The sequence below is a fragment of the Acyrthosiphon pisum genome, chromosome A1, assembly GCF_005508785.2.
Source record: "Acyrthosiphon pisum isolate AL4f chromosome A1, pea_aphid_22Mar2018_4r6ur, whole genome shotgun sequence".
Taxonomy (NCBI): domain Eukaryota; kingdom Metazoa; phylum Arthropoda; class Insecta; order Hemiptera; family Aphididae; genus Acyrthosiphon; species Acyrthosiphon pisum.
Window position 1 is genome coordinate 102,870,151 of NC_042494.1, and position 13,173 is coordinate 102,883,323.

A 13,173-nucleotide genomic window follows, 5' to 3' on the forward strand; every position below is an offset into this window, starting at 1 on the left:
CGCCTCCCACAGCCTTTCTTTGTCTACGCTATCATAAGCCTGTTTATAGTCCACGAACACCATATGCAGGTCCTTTGCGTAACTATTCATAGTGCTTTTCCATTAGTTTTCTTGTTACAAATATATTTATATATGGTATGTTGTCGATCTTCCTTTCCTGAATCCACTTTGGCATTCTCCTACGGCTTCTTCAGCATATCTCTCTAATCTTTTTAATATTATTAATGATAGGACCTTGTATCCTGTACCTATTTTAGTATTTAATAGATCGAGTTATCCCCCTGTAGTTTTTTTACTTTTCCTCGGTCTCTTTTAATGAATATTGGGAAGATAAGTGTTTCATTCCAACTCTCTGGAAGCTTTTCTTCTTCCCATATACTTGTAGAATTACTGAATGTAATTCCCTAATAGTTAATAACTATACATATAATATAACATAACATCTCTATGAATAACAGTTGGTAATATCTCTAGGCTCTAGTGTTGGAAGATCGGATGTGGGACCTAACTACTATATTATAGAGTATAGACTACAGTTACGGACTAAAATATATCTATCTTAGTCCGTGGTTTTAGTTGTATGAGGTACGAGGTACCTATTATAGGTGATTGCCTCTTGCCTAAACGGTACCTTATAATATATCTTATCCATATTATCTAAGTTATGCTATATTGAAATGTTAAATAAAGAAAAAACATATACTTAATTGTTTAAATAATGTCAAAAATCAAAATATATTTGTTTTGCTGAACTTGATAATATTTGTATGAGTTCAATAAAATGATGTTGGTTAGGTTATATGGGTGGTATGTAACGCCACTTACCAGCTTTTTAAGGATTACAATTTAGAAGCAATTTCAATGATGTTTTATAAAAAAAATAAAAATCTAAATAATTAGGTACCCTAACCTACCTAGGAAGTCTTCTGCTTTATCGACTATAGTTGTTTCCACGTGTATAAAGTAGTGAACCTCGTTATTGGGTAACTGTAATGGGTGATGTGCTCATGGCATGCGTTAAATTAATTGAATTCAATGATAGGTAGGTACCTAATTTATTGATAAATCATTGCATACCTACGAAAAATGATATTATGTGGAGAGTATATCAGCCATTCAGCCTCTATGACTAAGAATGTTATAAATATAAATTAGTGGCTAAAAATTATTAATATTAAGATTTTTATTTTAGGTATTAATTACTATTAATAGGTTGAAATGTTGAATTATTTAATAATATTTTCTTAAAACATTGCATTTATGTATTAGGTATTATATTTATATTTATATAATTTACTATAAGTTAATTATACCGCACAAGCCCAAAACTCATTGATCAAACCAGTTGTATCAATTTACAAAAAAGCACCCCCCTCTGGAACCGCGCCTGTGTATTAATTAAAATTACCACTCATAATTACTTTAAAATTAAATAATTATACTTTATATTAGTTTATAGTACCTTTTTAAAATGTAAATGTTAGAATAATTAAATTTAAAACAGTCATGCATATTATACAGTATGGCATTGATTTGTAGTCGGTCTACCTATCCGATACTATAATACAATAACAGTCGTAATTTCATAGGTTAACCAATGTGGTTAAAATTAAAAATTCATATCTAATTCACATAGTATACATTTTTGAGCATTCATCACTATTTAGCGAAATTTAGAATTTAAAAATATGAATTTGAACCAGATTTATCACATTTTTAGTGCAATGATTCCTGACAAATAAATTCTATAGTGAATGAAATTATAGTATTTGTTTAATGAATATTTTAACACTTATATTGTAATAAGATATTAATGAAATAATTAACCTTTTAAATTAAATTTAAAGTACTGGCTATCGACAAGTGGAAATTTCAGTGTAATTCTGTATAAAATATAGTAAATAGTAAATACTAAATGCATGTTCAATTGAAAAAAACATAGAATAGGGGCATTAGGGGTAATCTATTGATCATTTTTCTATTTACCAAATCAAAACCTTACAAATGTAATACCTTCTCAACAAAATGATTTTACTGTTTGTCAGTATTCAGTATTACCAAATACATTATATTTATTTTTTTTATTTTAGTAATAATAATTCTATTGAACTTCACCATATTCAACAGATGAAAAGAATAACTTTATATGATGAAAAATTTGTCTAAACTGTTGAGAATTTATTAGACAACAGACAGAATTGCATATTTAATATTTATACATGTTTGTAGACAATAGGAAATTCATAATGTCATTGAGTATACATTGTAATATATACTCATTGATAATATATAAGCATTATAATATAGTTTGTCTCACTATAATAGGTTTTTTAAAATTCATAGAAATTCTATAATACATAATATTATATTCTATAATGGCCAACTTATATGCATAACTGGGAACATATTTAATATATTAGAATATGCTTGTTGTTTGTATAGCATTAAAAAAAATATACATAATAAAATAGAATAAACATATTTTTAATAGAACAATTTCACAAATAAATAATACCAGACATATAGCTGGCCAATAACCACTTAAAACAATATTTTAACTGTGTAGATACTACTTAACATTAAAAATCATTATACATATTTAAAAAAATTTCTTTAATTTACATACATAAAAAAAAAAAACAACTAATTATAACTCAAATATTTTCATATTATCTATCTTTAAAACTCAATAAAGGAAAATAACAAGTAATGATGGATTCCATAAAACACAAATTTAACTTATTAAATTAACTTATACACATATCATTATCTTCAAATAAATATTTATAAGAGAATAAAAAAAACATTTAGTAGGTGTATATTAGGCATTGACTTTTTATTTCAATTATTTTTAATAATACTCCATTATCGAACTTGCTGACTGAGCCGTTGTAAGAATTCATAATAAGATAATGATGATTCAAATTTATCTTCAATAAGTCGACTGTAAAAACGTAATTTATGTGGTCCATTGTCCCTAAAAAAAATAAAAAAAAAATTGTATCAGTAAATGTAAAATACCCATTGTTTTCCTGCAAGATATTCTTCACTCTAAAATGTATTATTAATTATTAGTTTTCCTAATACATTTATCATAGGCACAATTTGGGTTAGATTTATGGGGGTGCTAGATGTATGTCGAAGAAAGTGATCAGTGGTTAGATCATGGCTTTTCATACAACTTCATTTTATGCACCTTTGCATAAATCTTAATTTAAACAATTACCTATAACATAATACACTTTTATAGTTTTATCTGTATTATTATTCTGATAGGTACCTAGGCACCTAGCCATGTATTATTATTATGAAAATTATAAGGTCTTAGAAGAAATAAATGTATTCAAATAACTATGGCATAATATGATAATCAACACAAATTTGATGATCCTATCAACAATTTAGGGGTGCTAAGCACCCCCAAGCACCTCTCAAATTGCGCCTATGATATTTATGTACTTATAGATAGAATGTTATTAAATCCAACATTTTACCATAAGAATGAACAATATAAAACTGATAATTAAGTATATTGACCAGGGAAAATAAATGTCTAATAGAGATATATCCATTAATCAACTAAAACGATATTGAAAACATTTCACATCTTGTTTTGAAGAAAACTATAAATACAAATGAATTGGAACCTACTCGGATGATTAATTTCTATATAATATTATATTAGTTTACTTTACTACAGTAGAACTTCCATACAACAGAATCGCTCAGTATCAAACTATTTTTCAGTTATAGGGAGACTAAAATATACAGAATATAGGTTATATGGGACTGTTGTTATTTTCTGTTGTAAAGAGATTTCCATCTCATACTAGAGATTATACATAACATGTTTCCAACTTTTTTTAATTATTAAAAAATATTTACAAAATAACTACTTACTTTATTATTTCTATTGGTAACGGATATGGCTTAAAATGTTGAAGATAAGAAATAAAACTACGTAACAAATATGATGGTTTGGAGTCCACTTCTGCAAGTGTAGTCTGTGAAAAAATAATAGTTAAATACAATACACTTACTAGAACTAGACATAAATATATTTTATTTAGTAATAGTTATTCATAATTAAAATTTATTAGCTAATAAAATTGAATAATTTGAAAAAAATTGTATCAATGTACCTACTACCTACCATCAGTTTTTTACCAATGAGGTGAAGATTAAGGGACTTAACTTTGTACTCTCAAAGTAGAATTTTTTTTTGTTAATTCTATATACTTTTATTGAAATGTTTTGTTAATAGAATATACTATTAAATTGTGTATACATTTTACAAAAACTCACTTATTCTTTTGAAAAAATTAAAATTAGTTAAGATGATCGGTGGGGGCCAGTTATTAAGGAGTTAGAAATAGGCCATTTTTAAATTGCATTCATGTGAGTCTTGTAAATGTGTATGTGGTAGGTGGCCATTAATGTGTGTAAAAGAAATAGTGCAGCGCTCCCGCACGAGCTTGTACAAGTCACCGCCTCAGTGTTAGGTGCATAAACTATAAATTTATAATTGTTGTTGAGGAGGGGGGCCCTGGCGAAATTGGGAAAAGTGGACTGACCAATCTCAAGTAGACATTATAACAAATCCAAATCAGTTTTAAAAACTATTATCGCATGACTAGTTCAATCAGTATGATGGAAGGAAGAATGGTATATTTTGGCTAAAATAACTGTCCACCAAGGGATCTTAACATTGTCTGATTTTGATTCTGAAATAATGAATTCAGTAGGACAATTTCTGTAGATTGTACAAAACACTTTCCATTTCTAATTTTAATTAGGATTTGAAAAAATTCATGTTTTCAAGTTTTCAATTACAGTTCACAATAATATAAGATTTCATTTTTCAAAGTTTCTATACGATCTATAGACAATTTTCTGTCAACTTCAAATTTTTATCAGAATCAAAATCTGACAATGTAAACAAACTTTAATTTTGTCAAAACTTGAGGTATTTTGAGTCGTATATTCAATAATATAATTTGAACATGCTAAAATGATGATAAAGAGTATTTATTATTTATTTATTCTTATTTCTATTGTACACTCTAGTTACTTTGTAAAATAAAATTTGTTAAGTGTTGTGTATTACTTACAATTAGTTCGGGCATTGAATTAACATTCACATAACCAAATAATTGTTGTATAAGTTGATCTGAACACCTATGCCCAATAAATATAGTTAATGTTTCACTGTCGTCCATTAAATAGACTCCGTTGGATTCAACCCGCTCTGCAGATAGTTGTATGACTGGTGGAAGGGGAATTTCTGTCAACTTTTCATAATCTATTTTTGGCTGAAAAAAAGATTATATTACTCCAAAATAAATAAATAATACTTAGTTATACATTTAACTATAAAATAAAAATATATTAAGATTTAAATTCATTTTTACCTGTTCTTCTAAAGCATAAATGGGATATAAATCAGGATATATGTACTGAATAAGATTGTTTACTGGTAAACTTTTCATTTGACACATACTAAACATTCTTTCATCAAGTCGAGTTGGTTGATTAGTTCTAAATGCAGCCTATGAATGAATAAAAAAAAATAATACATAAATAATAATAAATATACAGTCAAAACTCAAAAAATCTTTAAACCTCATTTTTTTTCTTGCCCTTTAAAGTGTCAATAGATTATATTTTAGGAATAATACAACTCAAAAAATGCATACTCAAATTAATTTGTATCCCCTTTGAGATTATCCCATTTGAGTTATAAAGACTAGACTGTACATAATATATAATAAATGAACCATTTTTTTGATTTTTAAATTATAACACTCACATGTTTTAACGTGGCTAGAATATACAACGGGAACACTTTTAATGACAAAGGAGACAACATTGTTCCAGGGCCATTGTAGGATGAGCAACCAAGTTTGAAAGCAGAGAGTGAATCTGAGATAGCATTGAAAAAGGCTTCACGTGCATCAGACAATGATTTTTCTGTACTTCGGTCAACAGCTTAACAATACACAGTTTATAATTATTATAACTTTTCAGTTTATAAAAAATATTTTTTCTTTCTTGATATTCCTTACCCATTTTGGCTATCAAACATGTTATCGCTTGTTGATCAGCATTGTGAAAAACATCATCTAAATTTTCGGTAACTGGTATGCAAAGTGTATGAACTCTAATACGTCGTTCCGCTGTACCATACAAATTTGTATTAAATTAAAAAGTTTAATTAACTAAAGAATAGTAAATGTTACCATTGCTAGAAGTATAAAGTAATGCAGCTTGGAAACAAACTACAGAAACACCATCCAAACTGTCCTCAATAGATAATTGCATACCATATGCATTGTCGGGATTAACATTGGGCAACATGAGCAAATCAGAAGAGCGAACAAAGAAATTTCCATGGAAGGAGTGTATTGCTACACCTCGTGTACACCGTAGTCTCAATAGAGCTTCAAAACCAATTTTACGAGTCAGATATCGATCAAAACAATTTATAAAGCGTGTTACTATAGTTGGAGATTTAACATCAAATTGAGGGAAATTATGTATACATCCAGATGAGTATTTCGATATTCCAGCTAAAAGTAACAACATCCAAATTAGAATTAATTATTAATTTAATATTGTATTTACTTACAAATAGTAGCAACATCTAAATATTGTGAGGACACGAAAAACATATCAACAGCTATCTGTTCACCGCTACATTCAAGAGCTAGTTTTTTATAGAAATCGGTAGATGGAGCCATATGTTGAACACGATCACCAGTGTGAGGGTTTCCATCATCTCTTGATTCTAAACTACCTGGACCACAATTTGGTAAACTAGCTTGGAACACTGTAACACGACCTCCACGTGGAGCCAATATTTTAAAAGCTGCCTGAAGTGCAGCTCCTAAGGCACAACCAGTGTTGTAAGACTCTCTATAATTATTTGGTAAACTAGTCAACAAATCTTTTATAGCTGTCTTATTTTCTTCCAAATTCACCATAAGACCATCAGGCAATGGTAAAAATATTTCTGAAAATTAGAAATACATTAGTTAAAAAAATGTAAATCCTAGAAAAATATATATTTCAATGCTCACCAGATATATCACTAACGATAAGCTGTTTTGGCTGTCCTCCATCACTAGTTGCTATTTGATAAAAATGAACAGATGAATCAAATGTGATAAAACCTATGTTAGTTCTGGAATCTCCAGGTATGTCATCTGCCATAATTTTATTCAGAATTCGATCACATACAATTTCTAAATATCCAGTCAAAGTTGCAGTACGTGATACGTCTAAAAGGAATAAATATAATGCTGGCTGTGGAGGTCTAACCTAAAATTAATAGGTAGAATGAAAAATTAATACATTGTAAAATGTTGTATTATTAAGTACACTCACTAACCATATAATCTTGTGAAGCTATGTACTCAATAGTAGCATTTTGTATTTCTGGCCTCCTAGATGGGTCACCAAGTGTTTTAGTATATGGATCAATTTGAAACTCGCCAGGTACTATAAATAACACGTGAAATATTTTATAATTTTTGTATAATTTAGATAGGTTTATTATATCAGATTTTAACATTATACACACATTCATTAACTCTGTAACATAAGTTACATTTCCAATGGGCATTATCGATAAATTGAACAAATGGATTTATATATGAACGGCAATTCCGACATCTTGTAATAGTTTCACATTGTATCACAGTTAAACGCTAAAATTAATCAATTATAATGAGAAAACAATTAGTTTTAGATAAACAAGAAATAAAGTTTACTTACTGAAAGATCTTTATAAGGATGTATTAAAATCCCTAATGGCAATCGACTCTTGTCTAGCAAATTCTTTGAAGATGGAAACTTATTTAATGTACATCGGAAAATACTAAATGAAATAAATACAAATAGTAAATAAATTATGTTTAATTTTAATTTTAATCTAAAACCATACTCTGGAGAACAGTTATCACAATTAGCATATCCTTGAGGTAGTTTTATCTCTGGTGGTTGAACTCCGTCACCTGGCAGCACATCTCTTGATTTTAATAAGTCTAGATTGTCATACCCCTTTTAAATACATACAATTATTGTAGTTCCATTGTTTAATTTTAACTATATCATAATTTACAATCACTGCATACGTAAGTCGATAATAGCCTATTATCTTTTAGGCAATGACCTAAATGGCTAAATATCTAAATTACTTTAAATTTGTAATAAAAAAAAAAATATATTACGTACACTAAATAAAAAATGTGGTGTTTCGAAATTGTTAACATATTAATTAATAATTAAATAATTATCTAAATGATGATAGTTAAAGAAACAGATGCAGTGAGTGTTCTACACATAAATTAACTTACCCATGTCTTGGCAAAACCTTGTTGGACAACTGAAGGATTCTGTTCTGGTTTATACTGGTCTTGCTGTTGATGAAATCCTTGTTGTCCATGAAGTGCATTAGGTTGCTGGTAATTTATTTGACTAGAAAAGCCCATGTTACTTTGTGGTGGATATCCTTTTGTTGCTAACTGACTTGAAGACTGAGGCTGTTGGACATTTACATTTCCTCCAACTTGATTAGGGTAATTATTAATAGAGAAGGAATTTGGTGGCAACATATGAGTTCCGAGCCTCTGACTTTGTTGATTAACATTGGGCGGCAAAGTAGACAAATTAGAAGCTGAGTCCATAGTTATTGGCTGTGAAGACATTAGGTTAGGTTGGCTTGAAAAATTAGCTGGGGGCCATTGATTTTGGCCTGGTTGAATTGCACTTGATTGATTATAAAACTGATTATTCGAAGACTGTTGAAGATTTTGCTTTGGTAATACTTGTTGACCCGGTTGTTCATTAAATGGTTGTGTAGGATATTGATTTTTGACTGTTTGAGAAGGTGGAAAATTGCTTGGTTTGGATTGATGATTAAACGGCTGTGATGGATACTGATTAGTTGCTTGTTGAATTGGTGGAACACCTGGTATAGATTGATTAATCAATGGTTGAGACTGATATTGACTGGCTGTGACTTTATTTGATGAACCAGGATCTAATCTAGGTTGATTAGTGAGCAGTTGAGGAGGAAACTGATTTACAGTAGTTGAAACCAGTGGAATAAAATTTGGTGTTTGTTGGATATTGGGTGCTTGTAAATTATACTGATTTGATGTTGTTTTAAGAGGAGGGACAACATTTGGTTTAGGTTGATTACTGAATAGCTGTGGTGGTAACTGGTTAACAGCTGATGAAACAGTAGTTGGTGTATGTTGATTATTAAATGGTTGGAATGGATACTGACCAGTTGTTGATTTAATATGAGCAACATTTGATTTAGGTTGATTATTTATTATCTGTGAAGGTAGCTGACTTGCTGCTGAAGGAACATGTGGAATCATATTAGATATTGTCTTGTTATTGAATGGTTGTGATGCATACTGATTAGACAATGGTTGAGGAGAATAGACGTCTGATTTAACTTGACTATTAAAAGTCTGTTGTTGAAATTGATTAGTAGCTGATGAAACAGGCCATGCTGTACTCGGTGTGGATTGGTTTATAAACGGCTTTGCTGCAGTTTGATTATGTGGTATAACCATTGATTTTGGTTGATTAGTTAAAATTTGAGGAGAAAACTGGCTAATTAATGATGGTTGATTAGGTGGAACTGTGACTGGTTTTGATTGATTACTAAACACTTGTGTTGAATGCAAATTTGATGCAGGTTGAAGAGGTGGTACAGTATCTGCTGTTAATTGATTACTAAACATTGCTGGTGGCAATTGATTAGTGGCCTTTGACACAACTGGTGTTGGACAAGAACTTGATGCAAATTGAGTAGGTAATACAGTATTAGATGTTGGTTGATTACTGAACATTTGTGGTGGCAATTGATTTGACACTGACGGAATCGTAGTTGGGAATAGTTTATTATCAAATGGTTGTGTCGTACACGGATTTGATGAAGACTGTAGATGCTGTAAAGTATCTGGTATTGGCTGATGACTGAATATTTGTGTTGGTAACTGATTACTTGCCATTGAAATAGATGGATTTGTTGATGGTATTGGTTGATTCGGAATTGTGGCTGTTTGTAAAGGCTGTTGTATAGTTCCTGATTTAAGTTGATTACCAAACATTTTTGGTGGAAATTGATTAGACGTAAATGAAACAGCATTTGATGTTGGTTGATTATTAAATGGTTGTGTATACAGATTTGACGCAGATTGAAAAGACTGTATAGTATTTGACTTTGGTTGGTTATCGAACATTTGAGGTGGCAACTGATTAGATGTCGATGAAATATCATTTGATGTTACTTTATTACTAAAATATTGCGGAGGAAATTGATTAGCTTCTAATTGACCAACAGGTTTATTATCTGGTACAATTTGATTACTTATTGACAGTGGAGAAACATTATTTGTTGGTAGATCTGATTTTAAAGATGACAAATTTGTTTGTTTACTTGGAAATGATTGAGACTTGTTATTGATTTCTGATAATTTAGGCTCTAAACTATTATTATCATGCAATGTAGTAGAAAAGTTTTGAAATGCAATAGAATGTTCTTCTTTATCAGGAAATATGTCTTTTGAAATATAAGAGGTAGTTGTTGATGGCTCCTGTATTTTATTATTAGATATACCGTGTTGCTTATCGATGGTCATTTTGGAAAATTGATTATTAGGTGTTGACAATTTCACATTTTCTAATGACTCAAAATTAAAATTATTTGATTGAGTTAAAACAGGTTCTGAAGAATGTAAAATTTCCTCTGATAACACATCAGAATCTAATTTTAAACCTTCATCTATTTCTAATTCATTTTTCATCAAAGATGGTTGCTGATTTGAAGACAATAATTTTGTTGAGGTATTTTGTGCATTAGAAAATGTCATACAATTGTTTGATTTGTCTAAAGTAGGATCAATTGAAACATTGGGTTTATCCTGGATTTGCATGTTTTGTAGTTGATTATTAGATTGTAAATTACATGACTGTTGATTAAACATAAATGTATTATTTACATTTGATGAATCAAAATAATTACTAAAACTGTGACTTGTAGTTGGTATAGATTGTTGTACAGTCACATTTTGGTTATTTATTGATTGGGATACAATATTGATGGGTTCATTAGAAAATTGATCACTTGAAGTTTTTAAATTATCATCAATTATAGATTGTTTTGGTGTTAATTGATTTCTTGAAAGTTGCTGATTATTTAACTCTAGTTGAGAAGTCATACTATCAGGATTAAATAAATCATTAGACTGAGTAACATTTTCAGAAGATTGCGGAGACAATAATTTTTCTTCATTGTGTTGGTCTTCATTCAATTGCATTTGTATGGGTTTAGATTGATCAACTGTGGTTTCTGGTTGATTTTCAAGTATGTTATTAATTGGAGACTGTGAAAGTTTAATATCATACTCAGATATTACAATATTTGAAGAGACTTGATTTAATGAATCAATTGGACTATTTTTAGCAGCATTAGATAAATGTAATATATTACTAGTCTGGTCATCTTCTGATTTTTGATGCTGTGTATGTTGGTTATCTTGAACTACTGTTTCAGGCACAGAAGATGAACTTCTTGAAGGGGCTGCAACGATAGCTGAAGTCACGGGACCAAGAGACTGAGTAGATATTAATGATGAATTGCGAGCTATAAACTCTTGGCTAGCTATAGGTTTACTATCATTCAACAATTCAGATACAGGTGATTTTGAAGAATTATATATTGATTGGCTAATAGATTCAAAATCTTGTTCGTTTTGGTAATTATACAAATTGGTAGCACAAGAATTCATAGACTGACTATTCTGGTAATTTAATACTTGAACTGGTAACGTTGTCTGTTTAAGAACTATTTCATCTTGTGTATTACTATTAACATTGGATTGTAATTTAGAATCAATCGGGGGAACATTTGAGTTTTGAATATTGTGTCGAATGTGTTGGTTTTGTTGGTTAAAATGTTCTGACTTAAGATCATCATTATAATTTTGAACATTTAATGATGCTTGTTGATGATTAAACAGTTCAGTATTGCCATAAGGGAATAATGGTTTACTCTGTGAGTGTTGTAAAATTGAACTAATTGATGAACTAGGCTGAGTCAAAGTGTTTGTTTGACTAAAATATGTACCTTTATTAAACTGAGAAGCATTTTGAATGTTTGATGATTTATGAGTATCATTAGACAAATAGTTAGTTATGCTGTTATAAATAGAAGATGAACTTTGTTTATTCTCATAGTTAAATTGTGTCTGCTCAAAATTTTTTTTGGTAGTATAAGAATCAAATGTTTGAGCTACCGGCATGTTTACGCTTTGTTCATCACAACAAGATTCAAGATTCTCTTGATTTTCTAAGCTTGGTTCTCTTTCATTCTTGTTAATATTGTCAAATAAAGGAATGTCTTCAATAATATCATCATCATCTTGATTATAAGCACTATGTAAAATTGAATGTTGGTGATCATCAACACTATCATTTTTCTTAAGACTCAAATCGGCAAATTGGCTAGGTACGGGAAACTCATGATTTGAAGTTGTAATTGTTTTTGATTCCTTTGTTACATGACACTCAGTACTTTTATTAATTGTATGTCGTAGAAATACATTACTCGGATGTGTACTTTCTGAATCCTGATCTGTACTTTCTGAGTATAACGAAGAAGTATGTTGTGGCGAACTTTCAGTAGATGTTTCTTCCATATCATACTCAATAATTTTAGGTTCAGGATAAGGTTTATTTGAAGAAAAATAGTTTGTATTCATATTTTCTGCTATGGATCCTTTACTATTATTGTATTTAGCTACTGGATAAAGTTCTGGAACTCTTTTAGATTGTTGCGGTAACAAAGCAGTAAGATGAGGTTGTAGCTGAAAGTCTGGATTTATTGTATAGTTTTCAGCATTATTAGTTTGAGCAAGGCTTAGAACATTCTGAAAAAAAAATAATTATAGGCAATTAACAAAAATTTCATAAGTTTATATTCAGTATCATTGATTTAATTTATGTACGATCAAATAAATTTTTTTTTTTTTTATTTATTGAACAAGGCTTCAACAGCTTAGGTTATTACCCTACAATTTTAACAATATAAACATATATTAAAATAACAGATAATTATAATTTATGGTTTAAGTGTATGTAGTGTAAAAATTT

At 29.4% G+C, this 13,173-nt stretch overlaps 1 protein-coding gene across 1 annotated transcript in view; it reads right to left on the bottom strand.

Moving 5' to 3' along the window:
• Positions 1–2,468: 2,468 nt before the first annotated feature.
• LOC100163637 (protein transport protein Sec24B) overlaps positions 2,469–13,173 on the bottom strand; it is a 16,127-nt gene continuing 5,422 nt past the window's right edge. The window contains exons 4-17 of the mRNA XM_003245895.4: positions 8,358–12,950; positions 7,946–8,061; positions 7,777–7,879; positions 7,583–7,709; positions 7,391–7,500; positions 7,080–7,320; positions 6,629–7,012; positions 6,240–6,569; positions 6,066–6,176; positions 5,810–5,988; positions 5,412–5,549; positions 5,112–5,312; positions 3,901–4,004; positions 2,469–2,977 (exon numbers count right to left, since the gene is read on the bottom strand). Coding sequence (XP_003245943.1) covers positions 2,866–2,977; positions 3,901–4,004; positions 5,112–5,312; positions 5,412–5,549; positions 5,810–5,988; positions 6,066–6,176; positions 6,240–6,569; positions 6,629–7,012; positions 7,080–7,320; positions 7,391–7,500; positions 7,583–7,709; positions 7,777–7,879; positions 7,946–8,061; positions 8,358–12,950 — 6,849 coding nt within the window. The 3' untranslated portion in view covers positions 2,469–2,865. The remainder of the gene's footprint in view (positions 2,978–3,900; positions 4,005–5,111; positions 5,313–5,411; positions 5,550–5,809; positions 5,989–6,065; positions 6,177–6,239; positions 6,570–6,628; positions 7,013–7,079; positions 7,321–7,390; positions 7,501–7,582; positions 7,710–7,776; positions 7,880–7,945; positions 8,062–8,357; positions 12,951–13,173) is intronic.